Source organism: Peromyscus maniculatus, chromosome 8, assembly GCF_049852395.1.
Source record: "Peromyscus maniculatus bairdii isolate BWxNUB_F1_BW_parent chromosome 8, HU_Pman_BW_mat_3.1, whole genome shotgun sequence".
In the NCBI taxonomy this organism is placed as follows: domain Eukaryota; kingdom Metazoa; phylum Chordata; class Mammalia; order Rodentia; family Cricetidae; genus Peromyscus; species Peromyscus maniculatus.
Window position 1 is genome coordinate 8,261,865 of NC_134859.1, and position 18,477 is coordinate 8,280,341.

General features: G+C 41.9%; 1 protein-coding gene across 29 annotated transcripts in view; it reads right to left on the reverse strand.

Annotated features, from left to right (window-relative positions):
- Positions 1-18,477, reverse strand: part of Rbfox1 (RNA binding fox-1 homolog 1) — a 574,719-nt gene that overhangs the window by 164,723 nt on the left and 391,519 nt on the right. For all 29 annotated transcript variants that reach the window (XM_076577914.1, XM_076577927.1, XM_076577917.1 and 26 more), the window contains one exon: positions 13,580-13,819. In XM_076577914.1, the coding sequence (XP_076434029.1) occupies positions 13,580-13,819 (240 nt within the window). The remainder of the gene's footprint in view (positions 1-13,579; positions 13,820-18,477) is intronic.

Genomic DNA, 18,477 nt, shown 5'->3' on the forward strand with positions numbered 1-18,477 from the left:
GGCTCTCCTTCATTCAAAACAAAAGAGAGCTAATTTCTCTCTGTACAAAGGGCTAGAGAACAATCTATTTACATTACAGGGCTACAATGTGATGCAAAGATGCAGAAGTCAAATACAATTTAGGTTATAATTAGTGATTTCCTTGTAAAAAGATTATCTGGGAAATCTAAGCCTCTTTCAGTTGGCTTGACAAGTGTATGGAGGCCATGTCCACTCTCTGGGACCAGTGGACACTGCCAGGGGAGGGAAGGCTAGTGCTAGGGAAAGGAAGACACAGAAAGAAAGACAGGGAGGGAGAGAGAGAGAGACAGAGACAGAGACAGACACACAGAAAGAGAATGCATGCTCATGCACTCGCCTGTTGGATGTGCAACTATATAAAGTTATTCAGAGATAAATCTAAAGTCATAGAAACAAAGATTATTAAGATATCTGTTCGCAGTGATATTATGATTGAACTATAAAGTAATGTCAATGGGTGATTTCCAATTTGTTCTGGAATCAACCAGGGCTGAGTCTGCATTTACTTAACACTTGGATCTCAGTTTCTCCATCTGCAATTTTAGCATCCTTATATTAATCCCTTACCAGGTTGTGTGAATGAAATGGCTCATGGAAGACTTGACTGAGGAGTAAGGAAGAGTGGCATCTCTGATTACCAATGGAATCTCAGCTTTGCGACATTGAGCATCTCCTTCTCTGGGCTCTGGGCTCCTTGCTAGGTAAGGAAGGATGAACGACAGTATTTGACTACTCTGGATCCTTTGGGGATTCAAGCAGATGATGTATAGGCTTGAAGCTCTGCTACCCTTGCCTCTAGCCTGAATGCACCAAATGCTGACTATCACTCTCCTTTATTGCCAATAACAAGGGTTGCTTCATCTTGTTCCCTTTTTGTTCAGCCCAAGAAATTTATATTTATTTTTCTCCATCTCAAGATGGACATTTTATTTCCCCTTTAAAAGACCAGAACTATTAATTTTCTTTAAATTTGAATTTTATACTATGCAGTGTCACAACTCTTTCTTAGGGAAAAATTCCCTTTTTACTCTCCAAACAAGACTTTCTTACTGGAACCCTTCAGTTTCCACTGGTCCTGGTGACCTGGTTTGTTTGAGCTGCACAGTTGGAAAACCTAGGTTTTTTTTTTTCTTTTTAAATGTAGCTTTCTTCTCAAGGGCACTGAAACTGCATTAAAGCCAGGTCCTCAATGATGGAACACTCTGTTCCTGATGTTAGAAGGATAGCTCATTCCCTAGCTAGGAATCGCATTCTTTTTAGAGCCCTGAAGACAGAGGCTCTGTGAGGCTTTGGGACCTCCAAGATGACCGGTCCAATTGTCACATGAGGTCTCTTTTCTCTCTCGTGATGGGTAGAGTTCAGTGTTGTGCCCCTACAGGTCTTTTGCAATAACAGACATAATTCTACATGAAAGGTTACCATTTGAGAATTTAGTAGTTAGCAGCCACCACATGCCTCACAGATGTAAAGGTCAAAGGGTAGGCCCTATTAGATTTTTCTGACTCTGAAATGACCATGGGTGTCAAGAAAGTGCAACTCTACATAGCTAAGAAACCAAATGGCAAATGATAGAGAAAGGGAGGATCAAACTATTGTGTAACTACTGTTAGAAGTGATGCCATTGAACTTTGTTCTTGCCAGTGTATTAGGTCACTCAGGAACATGCATTCTCAATCTACTGTGGAGTCCAGGCATCAGAAAGAAAAGGGAAGGATGGCCAGAGCCAAGAAGACTGTACAGAGAGATAGGTATGGTGTAGGGACAGCATTTTTTAGGCTATTTCTCTTCTAGTTTTTGCTGTGGTATTTGTCTGTGATTCAGATGGGTAACATTCCCTCTCTGGACTTTCAAGACAGAACAGGTAGTTCAGACGGCTACTTAAGGTCTTGCCATCCCACGAGGTTGTACAGTCAGGTTAAAATATCCAAGTACCCGGTTTAGAAACCTGAAGTCTGGTGAAAGTTCCTAATTTCATGTCTTTTGTTAAAAGGCAGCACTACATGGTTAAATTAGGAGTCCCAATTCATTAGCAACTAAGTCAAAGCAGGTAACAAAACTTTATAAAACAGAATACCCAGGGGAAGCAAATTCCTGCTTACTCATGAGAATAACTCAAAAGATAGAGCAACAGACCGACAATTCAAAATGACAGCTAACAATGCAAAATGGCTGCAAACTATCCAAAGTGAATGTTAAGGAAAATGGAGTCTACAACCCAAATGGCAGTCTATAATCTAAAATGCCAGTGACTGGTTGATCAGCAGCTTGTCTGTTTCTCTTAAGTATAAATACAGGCCCTATCAAAGGGTTGCAAAGCATCATGCCTGACATTTAACAATTCCAATATCAATGAGAAATCATTCAGTTACAACTATTTGTTGTAAATTTGTCTTCTTCATGAAGCTGTCTCTTTCAAGCATGTGCATTACATGCCTAGGCCTGAAAGCAGATGAATTTTTACTATAGTTTATATGATAATTTTCAAATCTGTGCAGTGAGAAGATTAGTCTAGGTGAACTCCTTGGTCCCATCCAGTTCTAGCATGTCAGAAATCTGGATGAACTATTCCTGTACCACTGTCCTCAGAGAACAGTCAGTTTCCTCCTATTGCCTCCCATAGAAAAAGAACACAAATTTTATAAAAACTCACTATGAACCTAAAGAATATGTAACCGCAAATTAAGGACATGAACTGATAGTTGGCTAATGATCTCAAATAGGACCTGCAAAATAGAATGATGTCTGCTTCTACATTTTCTCAGATGCAAACAAGAGCAACAGAACTGTTCATTGTGCCTATGGATTTAGTAACAGCGTGGTGGATGACTTTCAGACATTTGAATTTGGTACGTAGGCAGCCTACTTCATCTTCTCATTATCCAATCACTATCAAAATGTCCTCAAATTCCACCATGTTAGTACACTCCCAACGATTTACCTCTGTATCAAAGATAGGACCTGAGAGAGTAAACTTGATTGAAATAGGCACAGGCATGAAAAAGCACAGAGCATCAAATACAAAGATAGATGAAGCTTCTAATGGGTACCACACTTGCAATGGAAACATGAACAAAGGCTCCCTATGGGAAACACTCAGAATGTACCAGAGCTTTCCTCATTTAACAAAACAAGTTGTCCGTGGGTATTATGAACAGAATATCAGGCATCCATTTTTCTAATAAATCTTCCATCACCCAGGTCTTGGTCTAGATTCAGGTCATCGACCACTTTGTACCAATCTATTGTACTCAGACACGGTATTTGAAACATATACATCTATGGACCATTAAATATCAAATTGAATTTTAAAATCAGTTTGGGAATGTGAGATTTACTTAAACTTAACAGAAAGCACTTTTTAGGACTCCTATGATACATTTTCCTAGATTTTAAATCTTCATCTGTCTCTTCCCCTTCTCACCTGGGCCGTGAACTCTGTAGTCCAGGAAGCCCATCAATGTATGATCAATCCTCTTACTTTAGTCTCATGAGTAGTGGGGGTCACAGGCCTATGGTAAAAGTTCAGATTCCTGACAAAATATCTTCAGTATGAATAATTCCAAGCCAAGAGCTACCCTGACTTGAGTGCCTGGTGTGTTTATCCTTCTGCCAAGCTCTTCACTGAGAGCTCAGAAATTCAAAGTTGTTTATGTGTCTTGTATGAAGAAGAAACAAAGGGCCCCAGAGGCTAGATGACTTGCTTTTGGCTCCACTTGGGGTTAGAAATAGAATGACAGCTATCGGCTCTTTTCTTTTTTCACTTTCAGTGTATGACTTTGTACACAAGTAAGCGAGCGATTGTGGGTGAACATGTGCCACAGCACATGTGCAGAGAGCTCAGTGGACAGCTGAGGTGTCTGCCTTTGCCATCTACCTCATTTCAGACTGGTCTCCTTTTACTTGTTCTTAACTGGCTGTAAGGCTGCCAGCTGGTCCTTGAGTTCTGGGGATTCTCTTGTCTTCTCCTCCTCTTGCTAAGAGAGCACTGATATATAGAAATACATGCTACCTCTCCCCCACTTTTTATAGGTTCTGGGATTTGAATTCAGGTCTTCGTGTTTACCAGGCAAGGTCTCTAGCTACTGAACAATCTTCCCAATTCTGAGAACTGTGGGTTCTTTACCTAGACTCTAGGACGCTTATCCTGATCACAGCCTAAGGAATTGTCCAGGCCATTTTTCCTAATCTGCCATAAGCATTTTCTAACATGTCAGCATTCAGAATGAAGCCTTAGAATTTCAACACATGCTCTCTCTCTCTCTCTCTCTCTCTCTCTCTCTCTCTCTCTCTCTCTCTCTCTCCTCTCTCCCTCTCTCCCTCTCCCCCCCACACACAGAGAGAGAGAGAGAGAGAGAGAGAGAAAGAGAGAGAGAGAGAGAGAGAGAGAGAGAGAGAGAGAGAGAGAGAGAGGTCCTTTACTCTCAGAGCTATTCTCCTTCCCTCAGACATCCTCTCTTAGGCTCCATGATGCTCCTTGGCTCCCAAACACAAAGCACTCATTATCCAAATGAGACTTTTAAACAGTGAAAGGGTCCTGAGTCTTGCTCTTACTTATTGGAGGTCTGTAATTTATTCTGAAAGTCATGGGCCATGAATTCTAAAGCATCCACAGGATGCCCAAGCTCATGTGGAAACAAGAAGCTGTACCTGTAGCCTTATGAAAGTGGATCTGGTGTTGACAAGACAGTTTAGTAACAGGGTCATGGAAAAAGAAAATTTTGAAGCCACTAAAACATATTATCACAGTTTGCTTAAGGCACAGGTCTCAGGTCAGAGTGCACTCTAAGAGTACAATCTCAGATCTACTGGGGCCCTCCCTGGGTGACATGGGTAATTGTCACACAGAGGATTCCTGTCCACAACTGCCATCTATTCAGAAGAGTGCATCATGCAAGTCCCAGCATGTCTGGAGAAATTTCTGGAACCTCCAGTCTCCACCACTTCTGGTCTTGTATCTGGCATGCCTAGGATTGAGCACCCACTCCTTAGCTTTTAGCCACAAGGACCTTGTGCAAGGAAATTTCCTTGGATGGTGCACCTTGACCATTGGATGGTGACATTTCATCGAGTTCGGGTGGGCAAGCAGGAAGACGAGTTGAGGTTGTTCACAAACACTGCAATGAACACACTCTGACACTGAGCAAAAGAACTATTTCTGAGGCTATAATTCTCTGCTTCTCAATGTGATGCATCTATCCTATTTTTAGATACATTATTTCTCAATGATTTTGCCAAACTTGCAGTGTAATTCATGAGGCTGAAATCTCCCCCAAAGGACAAAACTGTGTGGTATTCTGCAAATCATCAGCTGATGGACTTTAGAGAGAAAGAAGAGGTGGACCTTGGGGAAAGGGGGCAGTGGGAAACACAAGATTATGAAGGGCCATCTATCAACTGATCTTAGGCCCTACGACTGGTGGAATGGAGGGACAGAGATTGGCAAACCCAGAGGCCAGGATCTTGGGTGATGTGCCTTTGGAAATTAGAGTGCAAGGAGGATACTGGCATCAGACTTGGTGACAATTCTATCTGTAGCCTCAAGAACTAAACTATTAAGGGGATAAATGGAGAGTGGACAGCAATCTGTAATTTGACATCAGAAGACCTGAGTGTGGAGCTCAGCCATACCACTTCTCAACTCTTGAAATCCTTGGCCTCTTTGCCCCTTTACATCCCCAATGCAAAATGAGGGGTACTGATATCACTGAAAAGATCTAAATCAGGTGTGGTGGTATATGCCTGCATTCTTAATACTTGGGAAGCTGATGACTTTGAGAATAACCTGAGCTACATAGTGAGTTCAAGGATAGCATAATCTCTATAGTAAAATGCCGTTTCTAGCAAAACAAAACAAAATCCCTATAACAGAAGTCTATGGGAAAAACAAAATGGTGCAAGTATAGGAAGAATTCCCAGAAGCTTAACATAATCTGTGAGTCAGTGAATAACCTAGTTACTCTTCTCTGCAACCCCAAACAATTCTTAAGGTACCTTTTTTTTCTTTCTGAAAGGGAGAGATGGTCACACCCAAACACATACAATCAAGATAGCTATGGATTGAGAGTTGGCTGCTGTACTGTGATGAGAAAGCAACTTCTTAAGGTTCAAATTAATACATGATTTCTGCTAGTGAAATGATCAATATGTACATAAACCCATGTACTCCTCAAAGATATATTAAGAGATAATAATAGATAATAAGACATAGATCATGATATTTATACTTCAGTCTTCCCTGTAGCCTGATCGAGAAAGACATTAAGACCAGATCAATCAAAGAATTCGTCTATATTTCCCCGACAAGGATATTTTTGTCTATAAGAACTTGCACAGAAGCAAAAATAATGGCCTGGATTCCAAACTGTGGTACAGACCTTCCCAATACAGTGGTGCTGATGTGGGTTCTCAGTGGGTCTCCACTCTATTGCTTTGAGAATTTGAGCTGGTGAGAGGTTAGAGGATGTACAGATTGGATTTGTAACAGACCATTGGGAAAGAACTACAATGCTGAGATTGGGGCTTGGATTTGCTTCCACATTAAACACTTCTGGAAGGTAAAAGAGATTTTGGTAGCACCTGTTTCTGGCAACAGTCCCTATAAATTAGGGGAGTTGGTGTGACAGCCTTAGTTTGTGTGTGTGTGTGTGTGTGTGTGTGTGTGTGTGTGTGTGTGTGTGTGTGTACATCTTAAAGTAATGGACTTTATACACATTATACACACGTGGTGGTCTGTGTGTGCATACATGCAAGTACTCCTATTAATACACTTGTAAAGACCAGAGGTTGACATGTAGTATCTTCTTCACTTTCTTCCTACACTACTTACTGAGACAGGGGTGCTCACTGAGACTGTGAATCTGTGTTAGGTAGACCGACAAGTCAGGCGATATCTAGGATCCTCTGTCCCTCCCTTCCCCCAGTGCCAAGGTTACACACTCAAAGCACCACTCCTGGCATTTATAAGGGTGCAGGGATCTGATCTTAGGCTCTTATGCTTATAAAGAAATTCCTTTGTCCACTTAGCCATCTCTCTAGCACTAGGTGGTTGGATCCTTCATAATAGTTTTAAATTAAAATGTAAAGCTAATATACAGTCATGTGTTTCACTGTGGCACTTCCATATGTATGTGACATTATGCTTTGTTCTAATATGTCTTCCTCTATCACTGCCCTCCTCCATGTCTCCTGCCCTGCCTTTTTCTGGTCCCCTTCCTTCCTACAAATATCTCCCACTTTCTGCTTCTTCATCAAATGCATTTCATTATTTTCTCCCTTAAGATTTTTCCCTTCCTATCATTCCCTCCCTCACTTTATGAACATACACATATACATATGCACAATTTCAAATCTAGGTGCTGAACTTGAGGGAAAACATGGTTATTATTTTTCTGAGTGTGGCTTATTGTACTTAATGGTGATTTCTTATCCCACCTATTTTCAAGAAGGAGGAGGAGCCCTTATTCACTGTTGGTGGAACTGTAATCTTGGGGAGCCTCTACAGACTCAGTATAATGTTTTCTCAAAACAACTAAAGCTAGAAACATACCACTCTTGGGCATATACCTAAAGGGCTCTTTCATCATGGTACAGAGAGATGTGAATATCCATGTTTGTTTCTACATTGGTCACAAAAGCCAGGAAGTAGAACCATCCTAGACATCCATCAACAGATGAATGGAAAAAAGAAATGTGGTACATAGATGATGGAAATTTTCTTCAGCAATAAAGAAAAAAAATGTAATCAATGTTTGACTTTTTAAACCATAAGTTTTAATTGCTTGAATAATAAATAGCTAATGAACAAAATAAGATATTTCTTAACAGGATATTGTTTTTGTTTATATATGTCATCTCTAGATCTAGAGTCATTGAACAATAGGTCTGGAGTAAAGCTTCATCACCTCATCTCTGATGTTATTAATATGATCTGAGGGCATCACTAATACTGCCACTAGAAACCAGAGGCCACCTAGATGGTTCCTCTCCCTGTCAGCAAGTGCAGGCTTGAAACTCAGCCCAGGGACCCATGTTCTTTATCCCATCAGAGTTCAGAGGGAGTGGGAAAGTGTAGGAGACTCAGGCAGACTGCAGAACAAGTGTTAAAAATAGAAATCAAGTTGCTATTGGAGATACATGGAGAATTCTCCACTCACAAATCTTTAATTATAATATGTCAAGAGTAAAATACCTCATGAGAAACAGTATCTGGGAGAAGACAGCAATGGCTCTGTCAGCACTGTGATCTGGGATATGTTTGGAAGCCTACACAAAATAGAAACTCAGCAGAAAAGTGTCCTGCAGGGAATTGTCTCAGGCCCTGGGGAGCAGCAGAGCCAACCCACTAATGCCTTTCTGTCCATGCCTTACTTAGTTCTGGTTGGGAGCTCAAGGTTGCACACTGTCTCCCTTTCTAGATCCTGCAATTCGTGTTAAGTGATGTGCATATATTAGATGTTCTTGGAGGCCACCATATGGATGGAGGTTTTCTTTTACCCCAAATCACTTGGTTTCTCCAAGAAAGCATGGCCTCCACAATGTCCTTAAAAATGGCATTAAACACCCTGGAGATATATATGTCAAAGGATGGTTATTCAAAGAGTAACACTCTCTTATGAGGAATAGCCTAGCTATTCTTCCAACATTAGCCTTTTCTCCCCCCACCCCCTCTGGCTCATGCTAAGCACATGCTCTAGAGCTGAGCTATAGGCTCTGCTCAACAGCACCATTTTTTTTTAATATAAGACTATGTATGCCACACTGAGAGTACCATCCTTTTGACCCACTTTGAAGTTGAATTCCTTCCATATGAAATGCAGAACTTGAAAGGTAGAAAAAACAACTCCATCAAGAAGTAGGGAGATGGAGACAATTTGAAGTAAACTTGTCATAGACAAGTTCAGATTAGAACAAAAATGATTCAAAAGGGAATGAAGGCAGAGAGAAGGATTGGCAGGAAAGAGCATGTGAGCATAAGCCTGGGGACCTGAGCTCTGCTCCCAGCTTGCATGTACAAAAGTCAGGTGTGATCACAGTGTTCCTCTAACACTGGTGTGGTGGGGTTAGAGACAAGAACACTGCTGTCACTTGGTGGCCTACCAACCTAGCTGAGAAAACAGTGAGCTCCAGGTTCAGTGATAGATCCTGCATCAGGAAACTAGGGTAGAGAACAATACAGGACATTCAAGGTCCTCTTTTGGCCTCTGCATGAACATATATGCAGACATAAAATGTGTCTTCCTTTTTGGCCAAAGAGAGGAAGGAACCTGCATATAATTGTAGCAGAAAAGATGGCATCCTTCTATCATTTCCTCTCCCATAGTGTACATCATTTAAATGTGACCAGAGAAGACAAAGTGATGGCCAGTCCCAGCCCATAAGCATGTTCTCTAAACTCAGAAATTTCCTGCCACCAAATATTCTAAGAATTTTCAGAGCATATTCCTGGCATGTTTTTCCAAATTCTGAATTGCCTTGCCCATTTCCAAGTACCACTCCCCACTCCTAGTTGTTAGAGTGAGAAAATGAAGGTCATACTGAGTCTACCAGGCTGGGCTGACTCCACAGGGGAGATCTTGCCTTGGAGGAGGTGGGGATTGGGGGTGGACTGGGGGGGAGGGCTGAGGGGTGGGAGGAGGGAGGACAGGGGAATCCGTGGCTGATATAAAATAAAAATATTTTTAAAAAAGAAAGAAAGTGCATGTCTTAAGAATGTGCTTGTCTCCATTTCTGCTTTGGAACCAAGGTTTCTCTACACACTAACACATTTATTCTTGCTTTTCTTCTGTTTTGAAATTGATATACTTACCTGTGTTCACATTAGTTTTATTTTCTGATTCAACATGGAGAACCATCTGTGCACAAATCAATGGAGAAACAAACTGTGCTATGTCCATGTAATGACATAGTATTCAGCAATACAAAGAAGTGAGCTTCTTATGCATGCAACAACATGGAAGAAACGAAAGGCAGATATGATGACTAACAGAAAACCAGAGCACAGAATGTTGACTGCATTGATATGTGCACTGGAAGCAAAGGATGTAGAGGAAGGACGAGGTTAGTTAGATGCCTAGAAATGAGGCAAAGAATGACAGTGAGAAGGTAACAACGGTCTTGGAAAACTTACAGGTGGTGTATATTTTCATGATTTTTAATATTGGTAAAAGTTTTATGTATGCATTCATTGGTACAGATGGTTCAAGTATCCACTTTCCAGATGTGTGTATATTGTATGTACATTATGTATCTAGAAAGTTGCAAAAGCACTAGTTTCCTCTTTCCTGTTATCTCTCTCTCTATTCTGAATACAGCCCCATTTCTTTTCTTTCTCTTTCATGCATGCTGTTGCCTCTCCCTACCCCCACCACCCGACAATGTATCTTCTCTATGTCCTATGTCTTTTCTTCTCTGTGTCCCTTAGAGATACCTTTTCCGTGGTTTAAATTGGTGAACCTAAATCAACCAGCTTATGAACTGTTTGGGTAATTTCTTTTCACCTCGATTGCTATCTTTCTTCTTTTCTTATCATTCCCATTGCTTAATATGTGCAATGCCCCCTTCCCTGGTGCCTGCCACTCAGCCCTTGATTTCTGGCCTTCCCAGTCTCTGCACCCCTCTATCCAGTTTTGACTCATGGCCTTACTGCATTCTTCCTTCACCATGCTATTCTATCCTATACTTGACTTTTGACCCTCCTAGTATCTCTTTTCACCACTGAATTAAAAAAAAAACAAACAAACAACAGCAACAACAACAAAACCCTTCATGCTTCAAGACCTTCACTGCCAAGTCAACAGTGTACTGAGTTCAAGCCCTGGGTTCCCATGGCCCCTCACTCTCCTGGTTCAACTTATAATCTGATATCCAATTTCTGTCATTCAGTAGTTCCTCTTATTCTAAACCTCACCATCTTAGAGTTAGCTTAATAATTATTGTCTACCTTAGAATTTTGTAAGTTCTAAAACCACATACCCAGGCCTTACTATCCCTGATTGTCACAAAACTGTCAACACATAACAAACAAGCAACCCTTTCATTCTCCTTTTACCTGTTTCCTGTCGCTCAGCATTGCTATTTTCAGTACACCAACACTATAGCAGGTGCAGATAGCTCAGTCCTCTGCATTGCTGAGCACTAGTCTATTAGACTGACACACTATGAGTTGTTTATCTGTGAGCAAGTATTTGTGTTTTCCATGTTGCATCATTAGCTACTGCCTCTTGGTCAACATTACCAACTCATAAGTTGGCTAAGCAAGAAAACCAATCTAATGAACACATAAATCCCCAAGGCAAGCCAGCCAAATACTAGGAGGTGATAGCAACAAAGTTCCCAATACTGAAGAGGAACAAGGACCCCAAAGGGCCTTAGCAAATGAATACATCACTAACATGTGTCCCGTGCACACAACAGAATACCAATGTCAAAGAGCCATGGCAGCATTAAGCCAGTGAAAGAAGTTAGGCACCAAAGGCCTTGTAGGACTTTGTGAGACAGGCACTGAAGAGGCAAATCCATACAGGTTAGAAAGCAGATGGACGCTGCCAGCCTGCTAGGGGAACAGAGGAGTGGCAGAGGGTTGGGGTGTGGTATGCAGATGGGGGTGGAGAAGTGGGGATGGAGCATGGGGGTGGGGGTGGGGGATGGGTGTGGAATTGGCTTCTGAGGAGATGAAAATGAGAACCAGATGGTGGGAATGGCTGCAGTCCCTGGGAATGTACTAATGCTTCTGAATTCGGTATCGTGGACATTAATTATGAGTGATACATACATTTCATAGAAACAACAAAAAGGGTAGAAGCAAAGAAAGTTTCAGAGTATATACAACTTTCAGTATCTTCAAAAGCTGGCCCTGAAATACATACAGAGCCAAACAGCAACATTACCCAGTGATTTCCCATACTTGACAAAATGTGTCATGTGCCCAACACATGCATGTACAGTGTCAGAATTCTGGGTCTCCAGGGCCTCGAGGGTAGAAGAAGAGGCAGCAATGCCTTCCATCTGTCAAATGCTGCAGGACAGACCTTATGTGTGTCCAGGTCTCTAAGGAATCTTGCAGAGAAAGTTTTCCCCAACATGTCCCACAGGCTTATGGATTCTTAATTATTATAAATGGTTCACAGATGAGCACCGTCTAATTTCAATGTAATTATTGGTGTCCGCAGTCATGTTTGATTACTGTCCCACTATACTAGTTTTCACATAGGATGGTGGTAAAAATGTGTCTTTGTTTTCTGATTGTTTGTTTCATTCTAACCCATCAATTTCATCTTTCTGTTTACAGTCTTAAGGTCTAGCAGGTCTCCTGCTTGACTCATATTCTCTCACATCTATCCCTTTCTTATGTAGCAGCAACAAACTCCCACAAAATACAGCTAGACAGTGTAGCTTAGTTAGAATGTACCAAGCCTGGGGTCCATTCTTAGCACTGAGGAAACTGGCCATTGTAGTAGACCCTTGCAATCCCAGCACTTTAGAGGTACAGGGACAAGGGTCAGAAGGACAGGCTCATTTTCACCTATGCAGGAAGCTGCAGGCCAATCTGGATTACTTGCCATGATCCAATGAACAAACAACACATCACAAACTAAGGACACATAGAAATAATATAGACAAGTATTGGTGAAATTATTAAGGCCACTCCACGTAGTTAAAAGGGAGGTTTATTTTTGTGGGGTAATTTATAAGTGAAGGGATAGGTAACAGGGTCTGTTAAAGGTGTGGCACAGTATGGCAGAGCCATGTGGCAAGTTATAGATTGATAAAAATGGGTTAATTTAAGATATAAGAACTAGATAACAAGAAGCCTGCTGTGGCCATACAGCTTCTGAACAATATAAGTCTCTTGTACGTTTCCTTGGTTGGGTCTTGGCTGCAGGACTGGCGGGTGAGAGAGACGTGTCCTGACCCTGGGCCAGGCAGGACTGGAGAAAACTCTAGCTACAGATGAGTCTCAGATGCACTCACCCAAGAATAAAGATGGCTGGCCTGCAAATGGGCCCAAATTTTGTTTTAGGGTTGATAAAAATATTCTAAAATCAAATTTTGGCAATGGTTACAGAGCTATGTAAATGTTCTTAAAATCAGCAAACTGTACACTTAAAATGAATAAACTTGTTATATCTAAGTTATGTGTCCAGGTTGTGGTTTCTTTTTTTGTTGTTGTTGTAGCTTGTTTTGTAGTGCTGGAGACTAAACCCAAGAACTTGGGCACATTAAGCAAGTACTCTATCTCTGAGTTGCATCCCCAGACCCCCACATTTCCATGAAATGGTTTAAATGTATGAATTCTACTGGGATAGCATTGTGGAGAACTCATCACTTTAGAGACAGGAAAATAGGTGCCTGTGTCTGTTTACAAATAAATACAGCAAATGGAAACATGTTCTAACTAATAGGGAAGGATGCCTAATCACTAAGGAAATCTCTGGGAAGCTGGTAGTATAAGGAGAGATTTAGAGCTGCTTTGCTTGACAAAATCCCTAGCATACAATGTACATGGCTCACTACCAGGTGAGAGAGCACCCTCCAGGTTCAGGATGCAGCATCCACTTACTGTGGCGGTGCCAGAGACGGTCTGCGCACTTGTATCAGCGCTCTGCTCGGAGTGCGTCTGTGTAGGAGGATACAGGTTTAATGTGTGGTCGGGGACGGTGGTCTGGCCAGTATACTCTGGTGCAGGATGGGGATGAGGGGCCGTGTATTCTGCAGGGATGCCATTTTGAGGTGGAGCGAACTGGGCTGAGGCATAAGGCTGAGCCATTGTGTCAGGGGCGGCCGCTGCTTCCTGATTACCCTGAAAGAGGGGGAGAAGGGAGAAGAGAAGATAACATCGTTAGTGCTCTGTCAACAGAACTGTTTTCCCGGAGTCCCTGGACTCCAGTCCCAGCACACTTCATAAGGTCTAGCTGAAGACTTCCAACCCAAGAGGGACCATCCCAACCAACCCTCAGGAGACACTACCAGCAAATGGCAGTCATCATTAATCTCCATCTACAAACAGAAAAATCAAGGCACACAATGATGAAGTCATTTTCCCCAAAGACATCCAGTCCAACTTGCTGAGACAGTATGATCTGCCCACCACTGGCTGAGACTACAGGGTCTGTCCAGGACTGGCAGATCCTCTTTGTTTCATTTCAGTTTTAGAAGAAGTTAACATCATGTTGTCTATGGTAACAGTGGATTCCCAGTTTGGTACACAGCCAAGAACAATCAAACTGCTTGAGTGTGTGCTTAAGAGAATCATTTGAACTCAATTCAACTATTAGGTGCTTTGGAGGGTTCTGGTAAAGATCTTGCTTGTGTGTGTGTGTGTGTGTGTGTGTGTGTGTGTGTGTGTTATTGTTGTTGTGTGCGTATCTGTGATAAAAGTAGCCAATAGAAATTTAGGCCTTAATTTAGAGACCCCCTGTGATATTCCTACTTTCCCCCTTTTAGATGCTGAGTTTAATTCTGAGCCTCATTAATCAATGCCCTCCCCATCCTGTCTTTTTTTTAAAAATATATAAGTACAGGGCATTATATAACAATTCACCCTTCAGTTATAGCCTAAACATGCGGTATGATAATTACAGTCAAGTCAAAAGAATAAAAAAAAAAACCTGAATTCAAATGTTTCCATTTCTGGAAACATCTCCCTGCCTCCATCTCCACCCCCATAACTCCAACATCCTTCACGCACTCTGCATACACATATGCAGAACGCATAAGAAGCAGGAGTCCAGAGCTCTAAAACTTCCATGGTCTCAAGAGATACAGTTGTACAGTCAAAAAGAAAGAAAGCAGGGGATAGAGGAAAAGAGGGAAAGAAGGAGGCAGAGTGGGGGGAAAGAAGGAAGGGAGGAAGGTACTAGGGAAGGCAGGCAATTAAGCTCAGCAAATAATGGCCTCTCTCGTTTTCTGTGGACAGTTACATGTGACTTTAGTCCTCCTGCAAGGATTCCAGAGCATAAACATCAATATGTGCCATCAACAGGAGACCTCAGCCTCTGCTATAGTAACTTGAGCTCAGCGCAAACACAGAGCCCATGCCCATGTTAGAGCAGACCCTTAACTGTATGATGTTGAAGATGGCCCTTGCGAGAGAATGATGCTTAGTGTAAGTTTAAATTCTTTTACAAGGAATGCATTCCCACTGGCCTTTTCTTCCTCTGTAATAGTTTCAACATCTGTTTCACTAGGAGTAAAAAGGCGCATACTTCTTTCTGTTCTGATCATTTTCTTCTTACAGTGGGTGGAGCAATAGGCCCTGCCTGAAGTTGGGTGGCTACATAAGAGCATCAAAGCCCAGAAGAGGACATTGACTGTCACTGATACTCCCACTCTATACATAATTCTGCAAAGATATGTCCCACCTTCATTCTGGTGGACATTTGCCCTCAGCTCATGCTGTATAGAAGTAGCTATACTCTGTTCCTGGTAGTCTCTGAGCTACCACCAGGGTCAGCCACATGACATCAGCTGTCAATCTCAGTGTAGGCTCATGACCATATATTTAGCTAACTCTACAGCTTTCTTCCTAGTCATACTAATGAGTTCTTGTCAGCCTAGGATATTGCTATAGTATTTGGGCAGCTTTCTTTCCACTGTGATATAGTAGTAATAATGATATATAGATATATAGAAATAATGGAAAACAGTAAAAATAGTGTAAGCCTGGGGCTGCCAAGGAGTGCCACTTAAAAGGGAAGTGCCTGCAGGTGAGGTTACTCAAAGCAAAATGGTGTCAGGGGCCTGGGGAAGACAGAGGAAACCCACAAGCCTTAGGAACGTCATGTTCAGACTGAGTACTGTGAGTACTGCACAGGTAGTCAGGAACAACCGTGTGTGAGTTACGAAAGGGAATATATATTCTTTTTCCAATAGCTTTACTAAGATACCATTGACATAAAAATATATGCATTTAAGAGGCACAACTTGATGTTTTTATACATATAAACAATGTGAAAAGGTCCCTATGCTCCAGATAATCAGCTTCCCCAATGTCTGTGTGCAGTTAACATTTGCCCACATGCCTGTGGGCTTATGTGTTTTTGAGAAGATTTCACTTAAGGTGCATCTTTCTAGGACCACACATGACTTTTTAAACCATTGTCTCCACTCTGCATTTTACTTCCCCAGAGCAGCTTCACTGTGCATAACTCAAACTTTTAAAACCTATTTCCCCTTTCCTTTCTTTTCCCTCTTTATTTTGTAATAGTGATGAAACCCAGGGCCTCATGCATGCTAGCCAAATGCTGTAGCACTGAGTTGAACCCTCCACTCTCTTTTTACTTTTCATTTTTGCAACGGGGTTTCATTTCACAAAGTCATCCAGGTAGGCCTTAAAATTGCCATTCTCCTATCTCATCTTTTGAGTAGCTGGAGTTATAGACATGAGCCATTAGGCTCAGTGACTGTATCTTCTTTAAGGTGGGTTTCTGCCCCTTAAGATCCAAAGGGCCTAATGTGTGTATGTGTGTGTGTGTGTGTGTGTGTGTGTGTGTGTGTGTGTGTGTGTGTGTGTGTCTGTCTGTCTGTCTGTCTTGTTTTGCTATAGAACTTAAGTACTTTTCCTTTCTTGGAAGAACCATAGAACCTATCCTACAGAGGCTGCATTGGAAAACAACTGATAGAGCAGCCCTGAACCACTGCTTATTTTTGTTAATAAAGTTTGATTGGGACATAATCCAATAAATGGGTTCATTTGTTTGACAAATTGCCTATAACTGCTTTTGTACAACAAGCACAGAGTTGGTTTGTTGTGACAGAGACCATATGACCCTCAAAGTCTAAACTATTTACTATCTAAACCTATGCAGGAAAATCTTCCCAGTGGCTGCTGCAGAATAGCATTAGATATGGGAAACCCTGCTAAGAAATCATTACTATACATGGAGTTTGGGCAGGCTATGAAGTTAACAGCCACATAGGAGGAAAAGAAAGGGGACATATCTGTCTAAGCAAAGGAGGAGTATACTTGTCTGTTCCTCAACATTGGCAATAGTGATGACGGCACAAAGAATAAGTTAGAATCTCTCTTCTGCAATTTTCTTCCCTTCACTAGATTTGTGATTTTAAATTAGATGGATGGACACACACACACACTATACAGACCATCCATTTTACTCATTGGTGCTCAAAGGGCAAGCTGAGCAACATCATCCTTCACTTCCAGCTTGGTACTTTATGGCAACAGTTCTTAAACTGTATGGATACTCTAGGGAGATTCAAGGCAAAGAAAGAAAACATTTTGGCTATCACAGCTCAGGAAGACTGTGCTCTTAGCGTCAAGTTTTTGGACACCAGTGATATTGCCAAATCCCAGTAGTGCACAAACTCTCAAAGGACTGCCCATGGGCCCCAAAGGCTAATAATGCTGATGTCTGAATTCTTGCTTTGCATGTACTACACCCCTAGTCTACTTAACTTAGTAGTCAGAAATGGTTCATCTAGAACTGAGAAAAAATATCATTCAAGATCCAGGGCCCAGACCATTCATGGAAAAGCAAGGAGCTGAACTAAGACCCATCTTCTGCTTTCATTTTGTGAGAGAGTCTTCTGATGTAGAGGTCAGCTCAGTTTGCAAAATGACCAGCCCCCACCCTCTGTAACAGATATCATAGTACTCAAACCTATTTCACCTCTTCCTGTGGGGAGGTCAGGTGCTGAGGTATAGAATGCAGTATACCTGTGATTCTGTTTGCCAGATGCAGAAGGTGACCCTCGATACCTGGTAGCAGAGCAGTATGGGAAATCTCTGTGCAAATTCAAGTTTGAGGCCTGTCTCCAGAGTACTATGAGACTGTCATAGGAAAGGCAACAGCAGCTAAGAGTGTCACTGGAGCCAGGGCAGCAGAACCTCTCAAGATCTGTGCCACTCTGGCAACAAAGGTGTCAAGCTCTGAGGACCAAGCCCATGAAAACCAAGTGGACAACAGATAGTGTTCAGGTACACTGGGGTTTGGTATTGCATCTTGTACCTGGAGGTCTCAAACAGATGTTGGCAGGACCCCCTACAGTTACCTATTAACGCCGACAGCTGCTCCAGAGAGACCCTAATTAATATTCCCAACATTTGCACTTTAGGCTAATTACAGCTAATATTTAATTAAGATCATCATACTTCCTATGGAAGTATTTTTCACCTTCAAATGACTTGAGAGCTGTCTTTGTTCCCTCCCTGGTGATGCTCCTGGGTTCTCAGCTGAGGTTGAAACACATTTTCTTAGAAAATTACATGAATAGTAAGGGTACCCTTTCTACTTCAGGTCAGAGCAAATTCCAGGTATGTGACCAGATTCTGGTAGAAGGCGAAAGCCACTTTCCTGTGTGTGGTAGTGACAGGTAAAATGTCGAGAGTGTTCTGGTTGGACATCCATTTGCAGAAGCTGCCTCTTCCATAGCAGTACCAAGCCTCCACTTTTCCCTAAATAAATGGAACAGTCAGAGAGCTCGGGATATCTGCAGAGT